Below are 17,644 nucleotides of genomic sequence, written 5' to 3' on the forward strand. Positions count from 1 at the left end.
CTATATGCCATTGCACTTGAGCCCCTCATCACTGGTCTTACCTCTAAACTGCAGGGTCTCACTTTGCGTGACTACACCTTTCACTGCAGGGCTTATGCGGACGACCTCCTCTTTCTCACCTGCTCCTCCACGGAACTCAATGACGCCATACAACGGATCCACCAGTATGGATGTCTTTCTGGTAGCATTCTTAATGTCCGTAAATCGACTATGATGCACATTGGGCGCGGCCTCCCGGCTATGGTGCCGACCCCCCTCCCAGTCAGTACCACCCTTCGTTACTTGGGTATCGAATTTAAGAGCTCCACACACCGCACAGTGGCCCTGGCTTACCGGCGGCTTTTGCAGTCGATTCGGCACCATGTCCGCGGTCAAGTGTACCGTAACTTAAACCAACTCCAATGTGTGTCCTATGTCAACATGTATGTCGCCCCTAAACGGGTACACGTCGCCCAGATCCTCCCAATGCCGTTACTCCTTGGCTGCCGCATCTAATCAGCCTTTGGATATTTCGTGTCAGCAGGGGCACTTTTCAAAGTCCGCTACAACACTTTAACACTGCCTCCTGCAAAAGGTGGCCTCGGACTCGTCGATGTGCGGGCACGATCTTCTGCACTCTTTGTCCACACTCTGTTGCGGCACTGGCAAGGGTCGGTCCCGTCCTTAACACGCAGTCTCTTAGATATCCTCCGACCAGCTTCTCTCGATCCACCGGTCAATGTGGCACCTATTTCTCCATTATTGTACCACGTCGTCAATTGTTTCATAGAACTCAGCTACGTTCGGGCCGATCTTCCAGTCACCCGTCCTCCCCATACTAAAGATTATTATCGTTTGTTTATGCTGTCCAACCCTTGCGACCCCATGGTGCTACAGTATCCTGACATTAACTGGCGAACGGTTTGGGGGTGTGGTTCAAAATGGTTCAACTGGCTCTGAGCACTATGGGACTCAACTGCTGTGGTCATCAGTCCCCTAGAACTTAGAACTACTTAAACCTAACTAACCTAAGGACATCACACACATCCATGCCCGAGGCAGAATTCGAACCTGCGACCGTAGCAGTCGCACGGTTCCGGACTGCGCGCCTAGAACCGCGAGACCACCGCGGCCGGCTGGGGGTGTGTGCATGCACCCTTTTTACCATCCTCTGTGTCTGCACTCTGGTACGTTTTAGTCTATGGAAAATTCCCGACTAACAGTCGACTTTATCGCATAGGACTGGCCACCTCCCCACTCTGCCCTGACTGTCAGCTCTAAGACATCGACGAGCACCGTCTTACGTGCCCCCTGAAACAAAACGTATGGCTCCTCATCCAACGAATCGTGGGCTTTTACCTCCGTGCCCCGCCAACGACGGTAACCCCGGATTTCCTGTTGTTGCCCCAGACATTTCACTACCCTCTTGCTAAGCACCATACCCTAATCTGGTTTAGAGGACAGGCTTTAGAATACCTCTTCCAGAGTGGTCCGCATACAGTCCTTGACTTCTGGTACAAAGTTGTGACCGCGCATAGCACCCTCACCCGAAAACCATCTTACCGACAAACTTTTGCTGGTTATCTCCGCAGCGTCTTCCTTGACCCCCCTCAAAGTGGGGGTGTGCCATGCCTACCTGTCACATGATGCAACACCCTTACTACGTTCTCATGAATCGACCAAAAAAAAACAAATAAAAAAGGAAGAAGACAGAATATGTTATATTTTGTTGTATTTAATGTTTTTTGTTTAACTAAGTCATTTGTATACGTTTAAATGGTACCTTGAAGAACTCTTGCATAGTGAATATACATGTACTTTTAGTTTGTTCAATAAAGATTACTAAAAAAATAAAAAAAGTAAGCAAGGAGACCTCGGTTCGAGTCCCAGTGCTGGTAAATATTTTAATTCATTGCTTCAACCTACATCATTATTGTAGAAGTATAAAATGTTGCTCTGTAATTGTGGCGAATATCCAAGACGACGACACCCGTATTGACGCATACAATCCAGGCTTGACGAACACTCAGATGTCCTATCGCATCTCCAATGGCCCACTAAATATCCAGGAAATGTCTGGGACTATTTGGAAAGCGGGTGGAAGGCAGGAGTCAACATATCTGTATTTTCCTATCTCAACAGGACCTAAACATGATTGTGTGGCTCCAGCTTAATATGGCGCACCCAAACAAATCTGTAGGTAGTCCACAGCTCTTGGTCTAGTGGTTAGCGTTGTTGCCTCTGGATCACGGGGTCCTGGGTTCGATTCCCGAACGGGTTGGGGATTTTCTCTGCCCGGGGACTGGGTGTTTGTGTTACCATCATCATCATTCGTGACAGTTGCTAGATTGGACTGTGAAAAAAATTGGGCTGCGTAAAAATTTGGACTTTGTACGGGCGCTGATCACCGCGCCGTTGAGCACCCCACAAACCAAATATCATCATCAAACCTGTAGGCTTCTAGACGCTTCGAGGCCTTTATAGAGACTTAAGGTGGTTTTACACAGCATCAGGATGATTTATCCTCAGTGTGGTAGACACACACTTTGCCAGCTGTACTTACGTTAACTGTTAAAAATATGCTTCCATTGCAACTGTAAGCTTTTATCAACAATATTTGTACATCACGACTCTCTAGTTCGACCTTAGGAGAAATTTTCAAATGATATCAGGAAGTTGTTAAGCATATCTTCGGTGATAAACTTGGGAAACCGAGCCCTGCATGTACCTGAGATCTGTATCGATGCCGCCAAATAAACTGCCCAAAACAGGTTTTGTAACGCCCTCACGACTTGTATAGCTTGTGGTGTTTTGATAGGAAACTCTTTATGGACTCTTTTGTGCACAGGAAACCACTGAGTGCAGCCTCGTATGTTCTTGATGCCGTGATAGAGTGGGAGAGGCTTGAACAGCTACGTCTCGACCACCTTGTAAATGGTATTACAAGAAGAATTCAACAACGTTACAAACCACGGTACTGAATGTTATCCTGCAACAGGTTCAAAGGCGTGCAAAGACGTTCCCTTTCGAATAGACCCCTTTCATTTTCTATTCCACATCAACATACATACTCTACAAGCCACTGTACGTGCGCGGGGAAGAGTGCCATGTACCGCCATTACTTGTTCCTTTCCTGTTACACTTGCAAATGGAGTCAGGAAACGACGACTGTCTATAAGCCTCCGTGCGAGTCCTAATTTCTCTCAGTTTATCTTCGTGGTTTTTACTCGAAATGTGAGTAGGCGGAGCAGAATGGATCTACAGTCAACCTAAAATGTCGATTCTTTAAATTTCCGCAGTAATAACTCCCGGAAACGGCGTTGTCTTCCCTGTAGGAATTACCATTTGAGTTCACGAAATGCTTCCCTAATACGCATGCTGATCGAACCTATCCATAACAAATTTAAAGTCAAGCTTCTAAATTTCCCCGATGTCCTCATTTAATCCGTCCTGGTGGGAATCGCAATCGAGGTGTAGTCAATAATGGGTTGCACAAACATTGTATACGCCGTCTTCTTTATAGATGAGATACACTTTCCCAAAATTCTTCCAATAAACCGAAGTCAAGCATTCCCCTTTCTGAGGTCATCAGTCGCCTGGAACTTAGAACTAATTAAACCTAACTAACCTAAGAACATCACACACATCCATGCCCGAGGCAGGATTCGAACCTGCGACCGTAACGGCCGCCCGGTTCCAGACTGTAGCGCCTAGAACCGCACGGCCACTCCGGCCGGCAATTCCCCTTTCTGACTTCCACATGTACATGCCCACTGAATTTCACACTGTTTTGCAACAGTACGCCTAGATACATTATCAATGTGAGTGTGTCAAGCAGGTGTGGCCGTGCGGTTCTAGGCGCTGCAGTCTGGAACCGCGTGACCGCTACGGTCGCAGGTTCGAATCCTGCCTCGGGCATGGATGTGTCTGATATCCTTAGGTTAGTTAGGTTTAAGTAGTTCTAAGTTCTAGGGGACTGACGACCTCAGATGTTAAGTCCCATAGTGCTCAGAGCCATTTTAACCATTTGTGTCAAGCAGTACATTACTAGTGTTGACTTCGAACGTTACACGATTGTTTTTCCCACTCATTTAAATTACGTTTTTCAACATTTAGAGCAATCTGCCATTCATCATATCAGCTAGAAAGTCTGTCTATGTCACCTTATATTCCCCTATAGCAGCTCAAGGACGACACACTTCCGTACACCACAAAGTCATCAGCAAACAGCCGTAAACCGCTGTAGGCCATACAACCTGTCCGCCAGGTCGTTTATGTAGATAGAAAATTAAGAGTGATCCTCTTTCACTTCCCTGGGGAACTCCTGACGATACCTTTGTCTCCGGTGAACACTCGCCGAATCTAGGAATATGGAATCTGTTTGTTGCCCTCCATCCGTGGCAAGTAGGATATCATGCGAGAAAAGAGGAATCTGAGTCGCGCACGAGCTATGTTTTCTAAATCAGTGCCGACTTTTCTGTCTCAAGTAAATTTATGATGTTCGAACTCAGAATGCGTTCAGGAATTGTGCAGCGAACTGATGGTAGGGATATCTGTCTATTAGTTTACTCATGTTGAGCTCGAAGGGGCCATCAAAAATGGCTCTGAGCACTATGGGACTTAACATCTGAGGTCATCAGTCCCCTACACTTAGAACTACTTAAACCTAACCAACCTAAGGATATCACACACATCCATGCCCGAGGCAGGATTCGAACCTGCGACCGTAGCAGCAGATCGGGTCCGGACTGAAGCGCCTAGAACCGCTCGGCCACAACGGCCGGCGAAGGGGCCATCTATAGTGATTACTTAGGAGAAGAACTTCTTAGCCGAGACCGCTACAAAAAACTTTATTGTACACAACCAGTTTCGGTAAAAGTAAGTTACCATCATCAGATCTTCATAGAGGTTACTACAAACATCATGTGCCAGTTACACACAAAATGTTTACATTATGTACCTGGAATTCAATGAAAAGATGTTGTGTGTAGCTGGCACAATATATTTACGGTAACCTTTATGAAGATCTGAAGATAGTAACTTAGTTTTACCGAATCCGGTTATCTACAACAAAGCTTTTTTAGCGATACTGGCTAAGGAGCTCTTCTTCAAATGGTTCAAATGGCTCTGAGCACTATGGGACTCAACTTCTGAGGTCATTAGTCCCCTAGAACCTAGAACTAGTTAAACCTAACTAACCTAAGGACATCACACACATCCATGCCCGAGGCAGGATTCGAACCTGCGACCGTAGCGGTCACGCGGTTCCAGACTGAAGCACCTAGAACCAACCGCACGGCCACTTCGGCCGCAGCTCTTCTTCTCCTAAGTAGTATCTGTCTGTACATACGGAAGTCAACTGCGCTTTTTAGCAGTCGGTTGGGACTTTGTCCTGGGCAAGAGATTAGCGATAAATGCAAGACTATTGTTTTCATTTTGTTTCGCAGTTAACTTTTTGGTTTACTGAGCATGTTTCTTTCATTCCCCACTCCACTTCAACGCAAGCTTGCGTTCCCCTCACTGCGGTTCAGTAGAGTGCAATATGTCTCCAACTGTGCACGAGGCAATGCGGCTTGTGTGAACTGCTCCGTCTGTCAGCACGCTTCGAAAGGTCGTTTGAAGCTCATAAGGGGCCTGTGCCTATTTGTCAACATCGATTTCGTCCAAATTTACTGTATGTCCGGGGCTTGGTCAGAAATGAAAGTGACATAAGTGGAATCTGCAGTGGCCAAGCGTCTAGAAAAAAAAAAAAAAATAGCTTGCGCGCAGCAAATGTGGAAACGTGAATTATGGCGATGTTATTTCCAAATGCGTCCATACAGGACTACCATGCTGTTATTCTTTTCTTGGCTGCCGGTAGACATACATTGGAGAATAAAGAATGTGTCGCAAACTACCATTGTTCCATGCAGGTCGCGAATCGACACAAGACGTCGCTCGACCTGGGATGCCAGTCTCAACTGGGAGACTCGAGTTGGAGACACTGTAACACCCACCCTGCAGTTCTGATTTCCCTCCAAGCGAATAGCACGCCGTCGGTCCCTTGAAAAAGGCCTTATAGCGTCGACGATTCCTGTCGAACGAAGATGTGAAGGAGGCACCAACGAACTTCTTCAAGCACCAGGAGACGGTGTTTACTAAACAAGTATCTACAACCTGGAACGTCGGCGGGATGGTTGCCTCAATGCCCATGGCGACTCTGTCTGACTAGCATATCGCTTCTGGACTGTGCGGTATTTTTGATCGCCCCTTGCACAATCATTCCTTGGAAGTTTATTTACAATCTCAATTTTTCCTTGTTGTAAAGGGAGCTTAATAGATTCCGTTTTGAAATTATATCATTCACTTTAAGTGTGCTGCAGTCTTCATCTGAAATTACAAAAAATACTCCGGAAAAGCAATATTTTTCCAAATGTAAAAACCATTCGAAGGGACATCGTGATGTACCTAGAAATAAGTGTTCAAGTCAAACTTTAACGTGTCACAATCTAGTAAATCTTGTCAGTACTGTATTTACTAGTCCAAGTGTTACATTATTAATCTACTACGCGCCAGTAATCTGTAAGTGACTTGAAACTAAGAAGCGGTACTATCAAAAACCAATTACAAGTTAAAAACATTTTGAAATGTAAGGTGTTGGCAACTAACACGAATATCCATTTTCAACACAGGTAATATCGTTAAGACATTAATAGAGCTCATTTCATTTGCAAACATCACGTGTTCCAAGGTAGACACTTTCTTCCTTTTCAAGGTACAAGATGGTGCACGACCGACGAAATATGGCCTAACCATCTACACGTTATGCCGCCAGTCTAAAAAAAAAAGAAACCACTGAATTTTACTCAACACAGAAATCTGTCATTGAAGAGTTAACAACGTACTTCAAATATTTTCAATACATTCTATGGCACTACAAAATGTAGAAATCTTAATACTTACAAATGCTACACAAAACTCATGTCTCACAACCGCAAAAACATTATATCCAAAAAGCTGTCTGGGGAAGTTTCTAGCGGGCAGTCCTTCATGTGTTTCTAGAACCAGTCACTAGACAAACACTGACAAAAAAGCTTCGTGTGTATCTAGGTACACTATGCTCGAGGAACAACATTGTCGCCTATGAACAAATTTCATTTTTTGGAAAAAGCTCACATTCAGAAGAGTAATCAGAGTGTCGTTGGATCAAGTCCAAACTCGGAAGCTTTCCTTTATTTTCAGTTTTTACGATGCTGACAATGCAAAAAAAACCGAAACAGTACTCAATATATTGTCCTTATTAATATTTTTTGAAACACGCATAAAAAGTAAAGGCAAGGAAAGTTTTAATGAATACATTTCATTATACTAAAACGTTTTTAAAGCTAAATCTGTGAAAATTGGTATTTGACTTCTCGGTAAGAAATAATGAAATATGTGTTAGAGGATGAAAGTTTCTGTGGAAGTATCACCACAACAACTTAAAAGGCACTATTAACAAAACCTCCAACTACACCTACCAGTATTTTTGATCAGAAGTACGTTCGGAAAAGACCCTGCTTTTAACGGACGACTAGTTCATGTCGGCTGAATCCATCCATACGTGATAAAAACTAAGAAAGAGAAAACTAATAACGACGTGATGGAGAAGTATAAGAAACTTTGGGACTTATTGTTACTTGATTCTGCATCAGAGAAGTAGAATAAAACGTGTGGAGAACAACAGAGTTTATAATATTCGATACGAATGCTTACTGCGACCATTACAGCGAACTTAGAATCTTGGCGGAGTGACAGAAAATCATGCTCAGGTTTTATATCAATTCATCAAAGGTACATTTACTGAGCATTTATTTTCTTTATTTATTTGCTGGCATTGGCTGGACCTGTTGTCTAGGTACTATAGCAGGTCGTTTTACATATTTTATAACAATTTTTATTTTGTTGTAGATGTGTTATACTCAGCAAGGTGAGAATTTTAACCAGTTGCGTCGCGTCAGTCTTTTAGTAAATTGTAACTACGTGTTGAGGTAATATGGTAGCGTACTGTTATACCATAACTAAGTTAGAATTACGATATATGCTAAATGTATATTAATATTGTTGAGCTGTCTGTTGGGTTGGGTTGTTTGGGGGAAAAGATCAAACAGCGAGGTCATCGGTCTCATCGAATTAGGGAAGGAAGGGGAAGGAAGTCGGCCGTGCCCTTTCGAAGGACCCATCCCGGCATTTGCCTGGAGCGATTTAGGGAAATCACGGAAAACCTAAATCAGGATGGCCGGACGCGGGATTGAACCGTCGTCCTCCCGAATGCGAGTCAAGTGTGCTAACCACTGCGCCACCTCGCTCGGTTGAGCTCTCTGTGCTCTGTTACATATATTTAAGGCATTGTAATAATATTACTAACATTTACTATTCAGTAATATTACATCAAGTTCAATAAGTAATGCCCCACATTTCTTTTTTAAAAAAGCATTAACATACATAGACAAATGTCCTTATTGGTGCTTCACATTTGATGTTTGTCCCGTGCGCCGGTGAAGTTTCGAACCGTTATGGCAGATGTCAGAGCCTTAGTACAGCGTCAAAAAATCTTCTACATACGACTCACGTTAGAAGCAGCGTGCTGTTATCAAATTCTTGAGTGCAGAAAAAGTAACCGTGGTGAACATCCATAAACGTTTGTGTGCAGTGTACGGAGATGCTGCAGTTGATAGGAGTACAGCTGGGCGATGAGTAAAGAAAGTTACAGCCTCAGGAAATGCAGAAACACAGCTCCCTGATCAGCCACGCTCTGGACGCCCTGTCATAGCCACTGCTTCAGACCTGCTGAATCATGCGGATGCCGTTATACGCTTTGGGCCGCTTTAAGATTCTCTACGGGGAACATACTTTGAAGATGACGAGAGTGTCAGTCATGGAATGAAAACATGGCAACGCCTAGAGGACAAGAGCTTTTACCAGCAGGGAATACATGATCTTTCCAACGTTGGCGTACGCTCATAGAACGCGATGGAGACTACGTAGAAAAATAGGACTTGGACAAGACATGTTGATGTACTGTATATTGTCACCAAATTCTGACTCTTAACAATAAATATGTTCTGAGAAAAAAATGTGGGGCATTACTCATTGAACGACCCTCGTACCATGATATGTGGACAGGTATGGAGATACTTGTACTTTTAGCACTGAGTTTCAGCCCATAGCCGGGTGATATGGATCCAGTTTAGAAAGACTGGATCCATATCACCCGGCTCTCTAAACATTGGTGCCAGCGCACATTGGTGTACTATTTCACTGAACTGCGAGGCGATCAGATGAAGATGTGTGCATCTGGCAAAGAGCTAGGAATCATCATTCACACCTCGTCTTCTCGCAGTACTTTCTTTCATTGCCCGTTTGCCCCAAGCTGCCTCAGATACGGCAGTGGTCTCCACTCTGTGCACACACTGCAGTTCAGTCTATACATGGAAGTAGCAATGACGGAATTAAAAAAAATGTTCAAGAGTAGAATTAAAATTGAAGGTGTAAGGCTATCAGTGATAAGATTCGCAGATGACATTGCTATCCTCACTCGTCATGAGCAGTGTCTGTGTTGCCAGTGTGCAGCTACGGCAGGTAACAGGAGAATAGAGGAGAGGAGTGTGGCATTACCTGTCGAAGCTCTCCTCGCGGTTGTGCAGCAGCGTCTCCTTGGTGGCGGAGCGCGCCCGGCACGACAGCACCAGGTACAGCAGCGCCAGCAGCACCAGCATCGACCCTGCAACACCAGGGTACAGCATTCTCACTACCTGTCTCAACACGCGAACCACCAACTACAGCGGATAGTCACTTGGTGCAGGGAGCGGCAACTGACCCTTAACATAGACAAATGTAATGTATTGCGAATACATAGAAAGAAGGATCCTTTATTGTATGATTATATGATAGCGAAACAAACACTGGTAGCAGTTACTTATTCATTGGGAGAGTCCTTAGAAAATGTAGTCCATCAACAAAGTAGGTGGCTTACAAAACACTCGTTCTGCCTATACTTGAGTATCGCTCATCATTGTGGGATCCGTGCCAGGTTGGGTTGACAGAGGAGACAGAGAAGATTCAAAGAAGAGCGGCGCGTTTCATCACAGGGTTATTTGGTAGGTGTGATAGCGTTACGGAGATGTTTAGCAAATTCAAGTGGCAGACTCTGCAAGAGAGGCGCTCTGCATCGCGGTGTAGCTTGCTGTCCAGGTTTCGAGAGGGTGCGTTTCTGGATGAGGTATCGAATATATTGCTTCCCCCTACTTATACCTCCCGAGGAGATCACGGATGCAAAATTAGAGAGATTCGAGCGCGCACGGAGACTTTTCGGCAATCGTTCTTCCCGCGAAGAATACGCGACTGGAACAGGAAAGGGAGGTAATGACAGTGGTACGTAAAGTGCCCTCCGCCTCACACCGTTGGGTGGCTTGCGGAGTATAAATGTAGATGTAGATGCAGATGTAGAGTGGCCAAAAGTCACGAGATGGCTCTGCATGTGCCAGTCGCTCTCCCGCGAGCCCTCAAAACTTAAGTCAGACGTCGAGACGTGAACACTATAAATGGTTCAAATGGCTCTGAGCACTATGGGACTTAACATCTACGGTCATCACGAGGCAGAGAAAATCCCTGACCCCGCCGGGAATCGAACCCGGGAACCCGGGCGTGGGAAGCGAGAACGCTACCACACGACCACGAGCTGCGGGCGTGAACACTATATGGTGTTGCAAACGTTGTGGAGGGATACTGATCCACGCACCTCGCAGTGTTACCCACAATTCGCTGCTGCCGTTCATTTATTGCTGGTTTCGTGGGGTCAACAGCATTTCATATATTCTCGGCTACCTTAGATCAAGAACGAAGTGCTCGGATTAAAAAGAACGCAAGACAAGGATGTAGTCTTTTGCCCCTACTTTTCAATCTATAAACCGAAGAAGTAATGATGGAAACAAAAGAAGGATTCAAGATTGGGATTAAAATACAAGGTGAAGGGATTATCAATGATAAGATTCGCTGATTACATTGCTATCCACGGTGAAAGTGACGATGAATTACAGAATCTGTTGAATGAAATGAACAATCTAATATGTGCAGAATATGGATTGAGAGTAAATCGCAGAAAGATGAAAGTAATGAGAAGTAGCAGAAATGAGAACAGGGAGGAACTTATCAGGATTGACCGTCACGAAGTAGATGAAGTTAAGGAATTCGGTTACCTTGGTAATAAAACAACCAATGACGGACGGAGCAAGGAGGACATCAAAAGCAGACTAACACTGGCAAAAAGGCCATTCCTGGCCAAGAGAAGACCACTAGTACCAAACATAGGACTTAATTTGCGAACACAGTATCTTATGGTAGTGAAACATGGTCTGTGAGAAAACCGGAGCAGATGAGAATCAAAGCATTTTAGATGTGGTGCTGAAGAAGAATGTTGAAAATTAGGTTGATTCATAAGGTAAGAAATGAGGAGGTTCTCTGAATAATCAGGGGAGGAAAGGAATACATGGAAAACACTGGCAAGAGGAAGGACAGTATGGTAGGACACCTATTAACACATCACGGAATAAGTTCCATTGTACTGGAGGGAGCTGTAGAGGGTAAAAACTATAGAGAAAGACAGAGATTGGAATACATGCAGCAAATAATTCAGGAAATAGGTTGCAAGTGCCAATCTGAGATGTAAAGATTGGCACAGGAGAGGAATTCTTGGCGGACCCCATCAAACAAATCAGAAGACTGATGTATATATAAAAAAAAGAGCTTAGAGCCCACTTCTTTGGTCACATAGACAGTATCGCCCGCACAGATTTTTTGTTTTACTGTAATCAAGTTTGTATCATTGTCCATGTGTTAATCTAGGTACTTTGCAAACAGTGTATCTAGCCAATGCAAGGTAAGCTGCAGACGGGATATTAAATTTTAATGAAGCAATTCTTCGTATAATATTGGCACACTTTAAAAAAAAATAATTCAATTTATATATTGATTACATACAAATCAACAATCTACTAATAGTGCACGTGACCGTCTCAAATGGATATTCCTGTACGTGGAATGACACTTGAACTTGGTATCTATGCTGCCATCAGTAATGATTAGTTTGCGTAGTAATTACAATAAGAATAATTCGATAAACATATATTACGCTTACCGAAAAATTAATATATTAAAAATTCATTTCTTTTTCTGGGCTACTGTGACAAAATAGATTCGTCGTGGTGATTGTTAAATATCGCTCTTTGATTTCCTTCACAAATTGCAACACTTTCTAAACTTTTCACGCTGATTAAGGCCATACAAGCATGGTCTTTTCCGAACGTACTTGATCAAAAAGATATTCTAGTTGCTGGAGTTGGAGGTTTTGTTAATCGTGCCTTTTAAGTTGTTGTGGTGATACTTCCACAAAAACTTTTATCCCCTAAGACATATTTCTTTATTTCTAACCTAGAAGTCACATAACAATTTTCATAGATTTAGCTTTAAAAATGTTTCAATATAATGAAATATTTTCATTAAAACTTTCATCTCCTATTTCACCCCTTTACGGGTACTATTTCCAAAAACACTGAAACACGTAGTTTTTTATTTCTAACCGAGAAATCAAATACAAATTATCATATATTTACCTTTAAAAATGTTGTCTCAATGAAATACTTGTATAAAACTTTTCATCCACTGTACCCGCGTTGTCTAAGGCCTCTTGCCACGGTCCCCCCCCCCCCCCCCTCCTCCTCGAAGGTGTGAGTCCTCCCTCGGGCATTGGCGTGTGTGTTGTCCTTAGAGTAAGTTAGTTTAAGTTAGATTAAGTAGGGTGTAAGCCTAGGGACCGATGACCTCGGCACTTTGGTCCCATAAGAACTTCCTATAAATTTCCAATTTCTTCATCCACTGTGTTATCTCTTACGGGTTCAATTTCCAAAAACACAGGAACATGTATTTTATTATTTATAAGCTAGAAGTCAAATGTTAATGTTCATAGATATAGTTTTTAAGTTACTTGTCTAGTTCTTTAACAATGATATATGTTCGATAACAACTTTCACCCACTATTTCATCCCTTAGGGCAGAGATGGGCAACAGGCGAACCGCGGTCCGTATACGGACCCATGAAGGTCGCACCTCGGATCGCCAAATATTATTAAGTACAGTCCGACGGCCAACTAAGAATCCCGGCGCCTCATTCTCACTAGGCTAGTAATTTAGTCGAGTACTGAGTAATGTAGTAACTAAACGTATCTGAAAAACAAAAATTTTGTCGAGTAGATTAGCAAATCATTGAGTCAAGTCTATCTATTTCATTCTACTTTTCTCGGCGAGTAGCGCCTCCCACCACGCGTCACTGCTCACTCGTTCATTTGTTAAACAAGTCCGAACCTGTCGTTTTAGTCAAAGAGACTACAGTTGGCGGTCGGTATTCGTTTCGTCAATCGCATGCAGGCCGCAGAGCAATTATTCATTTGTTTTACAATTTGTCGTGTGAAAAACCTTTTCGTGCATAGATACCTACATTAATAATGGGTCCTAAAAAGCGAAAAGTGAAAACTGAAAATAGGAGATTTTTGACTGAATGGACTGAGCAACATTGTTTTACGATGCCTGATAGCCTCAAGCGGTTCCAGTTTGCTTAATATGTAATAAAACTGTCGCTGTTATTAAAAGCGGTAATTTCAAGTGACACAATGAAACAACTCATCAGCAATTCCACAAAAACTTTCCTCTTGGCAGTGAGGTTCGTAAAGAAAAACTACAGGTAATATAATTCTTTTAGATAATGTATAAATGTGATATGTATAGCTTCTTTGTAAACTCATCACGATAAAATTTAAATTCAAATAAAGGAATATCTCACTTCTTACGAAAAAAGCACGAAACTGTTGGTTCGCTACATGAATGAGCAAGAAAAATCGGCAGAAGCAGCGTTACGTGTGTGCTGGACACTTAGTAAACACCAAAAACCATTTTCAGATTCTGAAATAATGAAATAATGTATGTTGAAAGTAGCCTCGGCACTTTTTGAAGAAAAAAAGGGTGTTGTCGCTGCAATTCAAAGTATTCTAATGTCGGCAAGAAGTAATACAAGAAGAACGGAAATTTTAGCTACTGATATTAAAAGCATTCTGCTCGTACTTTTGTAAAAGGCACCATGCTACGCCATTGCACTTGACGAATCATGTGACATTGTTGATGATGAACAAATCTCTATTTTCGTGAGTTTTTTCGACATTGAAAATTAGATATTCAGGGAAGAATTGCTCGCAATATCGCCTTTGAAAGGTAACACTCGAGGAGAAAATTTATTCAAAGCGATTGACGAATTTATTAATAATTCCAACATTCGTTATGATAAAATAGTATCGCTTTTTTACTGACGTAGCCCCAGCGATGATTGGCAAAGAAAAAGGTGTAGTAAAGAAAATCAGGGATCAGAATCCAGGTCTAATATCGTATCTGTGTATAATTCATCAGACTGCCCTTTGTGGAAAACTCAGTGCTACACTGAAAGAAGTAATGGACAGCTTGGTGCAGTTGATTAATTTTGTGAGATCTCATTCTTCTCTTCAACACCGAAAGTTCAAGAAGTTTCTTTCAGAATGTGATGCAGAATATTCTGACTTATTGTAATACTACGATGTTCGTTGGTTAAGTAAAGGTCAAGTTGCTGAACGTTTCTGGTTAATAAAGGAAGAAGTAACCTACTTCTTGCAAATCTTGGGTACGCAGGGAGCAAAGAATCACTTAGAGTTCATAAAAAACGAGCGCAATATGCTAGCTGTGGCTTTTCTGAAGGATAGTCTGAAACATTTAAATGTGCTCAACATAGAGTTACAAGGGAATGGGAAATTAATATGTGATCTGATACAAAGCGTGTCTGCTTTTCGTTGTAAGCTGGATATTTTTTAAACAAAGATATTGCAAGGCACAAATTTATTCATTTCCCAACAATTATTGAGTATAAAAAAGAGAAATCTGAAAAAGACATTGCAGTGTATGTAAGATTTCTGTCTGATAAGGGACGCATGTGCTACATGAGTTCAAGACTTTGCAAAATTGGAAAGCTGTCTCAACTCCTAAAATTTCCTTATGAAGTTGATGCATCGGCAGAATGGAGTGATGTAGATGCTAAGTTGTTCAGCGTTTCAAAGTCTTCACTTCAAGTGGAGATAATCGACTTGCAAGAAGATATTTCTTTGCAAATGTCTAAAACTGTATCCAATGAAGAATTTTTGCGTAAACATGTTTCAGAAAAATATGAAAATTGTAAGAAAGTAGCTATCAATCTGACCACCATGTTTGGTTTGACATATATATACGAATCGTCGTTCTCGAAAATGAATTTTTCGAAGAACACATATCGGTCAAGGACCCCACTAACAACGTTCTCAGAACTGTGTCGCGGTTAATAAAAAAGTCCTCCATTGAAGAGAGTGTACAGAAAGGTCTCTGCAATTTGGTTGCGCTACCACCGAGGCTTTATGGATTGCCCAAAATTCATAAAGAAAATGTGCCGTTAAGACCGATACTAAGTGCCATTGGTTCGCCCACCTACTCGTTAGCCAAGTTTTTGACTACTCTGTTAAAACCACATGTGGGCCGTTCGGACTCTTATATAAAGAATTCGACACATTTCATCAGCAGATTGAATGGCATAGTGGTCCAGCCGGAGGACATATTGGTCAGCTTCGATGTGGTATCGCTGTTTACCGTGGTTCGACTTAACGATGTATTGGAACAGCTGGATCGAATTTTTCCTGCCGATATTTTAGAACTGTTTAAGTGTTGTTTGACGACCACATACTTCAAGTGGAATGAACAGTTTTATGAGCAAACGGATGGCGTGGCTATGGGAAGCCCCCTAAGTCCCGTAATTGCAAACTTCTTTATGGAGAAATTCGAAGAACAGGCCTTAGGTACTGCCAGCAAAAAATCAAATGTATGGTTCCGATACGTGGATGACACGTTTGTACTGTGGAGACATGGTAGGGAGGAACTAAGCCGGTTCCACGAACATCTGAACAGTATAAACTCGAGAATTCAGTTTACAATGGAGGAGGAGGTAGACGGCAAATTACATTTCCTCGATGTGCTGGTTTTTAGAAACGAAAATGGTAGTTTGGGCCACTCAGTGTACCGCAAACCCACGCACACGGACCGTTATTTGCACCGGGATTCGAACCACCACCCACAACAGAAGCGGGGTGTTATCAAGACGTTAGCGGACAGAGCTAGAAATATTTGTGAACCTGAGTTGCTCGACGCTGAGATGGAACATCTCCACAATGCACTAAAGGAGAACGGATATTCGTCCGACGAAATAAAACGTGCGTTGAGGCAGCCACGCAGAAATCATACTGACGTACAGGCTACTGAAAAATATAAGGTTTTCCTGCCGTTTGTTAAAAATGTAACGGAAAGAATAGGGAGGATCTTGACGAAGCGGAATATTACCGTAATTTACAAGCCCACCAGGAAGATACAGGAATACGTTAAGCCTGCCAAGGACGCTCGCAAACCATTGGAAAAAGCTGGACTGTATAGGATCCCATGCAGCTGTTGTGATGTTTATGTGGGTACCACCAAAAGAACTGTTTCTAAAGGTTTGGAAGAGCACAAGGGAAATTGTAGAAGAGGAGAAACGGAACGATCAGCTGTTGCGGAGCATGCTTTCCAGCCAGGGAACCACAATATTCGTTTCGAGGAGACGCAAGTACTAGCGGCCACAAGCGGATATTACGAAAGGCTCTACGGGGAGGTAATCGAAATCGCTAAACACCCAAATAATTTCAATCGAAAGGAGGAGGGCGTGAAATTAAACGGTATATGGATGCCGGTGTTAAAGAAGATGTGTACCACCCGTCCACTACTGGGTGATGGTAACAGCGATCGACGGCGACGGACAGCGGCCAATTGCACTGACGTTTTCAAAACACGTGACGTCACGCCGCGGCGCGGGAGCGCGCGGACACGGAATTTAGCGGCAGTCAGTAGCGAGCCAGTGGGTGTGTTGGACCTTCCATCGAGCTACGGACCCCCTTGAAGATGTCTCCCGCAGTCGGAGACGAAACGTTGGGAATCATCACAGAATTCATCAACCGACCACGGCATAACAGCCCGGATAATTATAATGGACATGATATTTCCGGCCGTGAAAGTCTACATTTTAGACTTCAGTGGTGTCAAGCGAGAGCTCATTGGTGGGCTGGGTGGAGATCTGTTGTGTTTGCTGATGAAAGCTGTTTCAGCCTACGTGCGAGTGATGACTATGTGTTGATAACGAGGAGGCCTGTTGAGAGCCTGCAATCAACCTATCTGCGTGAAAGACACACTGGACCAAATCCTGGAGTTATGGTCTGAGGTTCCATTTTCTATGCTGTAGTGGTTATCCCACACACCCTCGCTGCAAAAACTATACGGTGATTCGACCTGTTGTGTTGCCTTTTATGAACAGTATTCCAGGAGGTGTTTTGCAGCAGGATAACGCTCGCCCACATGCCACTATCACAAACCAAAATGTTCTGTAGAGTGTCGACATGTTGACTTGGCCTGTTCGATCACTGGATCTGTGTACAAGTGAGCACATATGTGACATCATCTGACGACCACTCCAGTGTCGTCCACAAACAACATTACGCGTCCCTGTATTGACTGACCAACTGCAACAGGC

At 43.1% G+C, this 17,644-nt stretch overlaps 1 protein-coding gene across 1 annotated transcript in view; it reads right to left on the bottom strand.

Annotated features, from left to right (window-relative positions):
* LOC126246576 (uncharacterized) overlaps positions 1-17,644 on the bottom strand; it is a 600,905-nt gene that overhangs the window by 37,298 nt on the left and 545,963 nt on the right. The window contains exon 5 of the mRNA XM_049948405.1: positions 9,616-9,721. Within this exon, the coding sequence (XP_049804362.1) occupies positions 9,616-9,721 (106 nt within the window). The remainder of the gene's footprint in view (positions 1-9,615; positions 9,722-17,644) is intronic.

The sequence above is a fragment of the Schistocerca nitens genome, chromosome 1, assembly GCF_023898315.1.
Source record: "Schistocerca nitens isolate TAMUIC-IGC-003100 chromosome 1, iqSchNite1.1, whole genome shotgun sequence".
NCBI lineage: Eukaryota > Metazoa > Arthropoda > Insecta > Orthoptera > Acrididae > Schistocerca > Schistocerca nitens.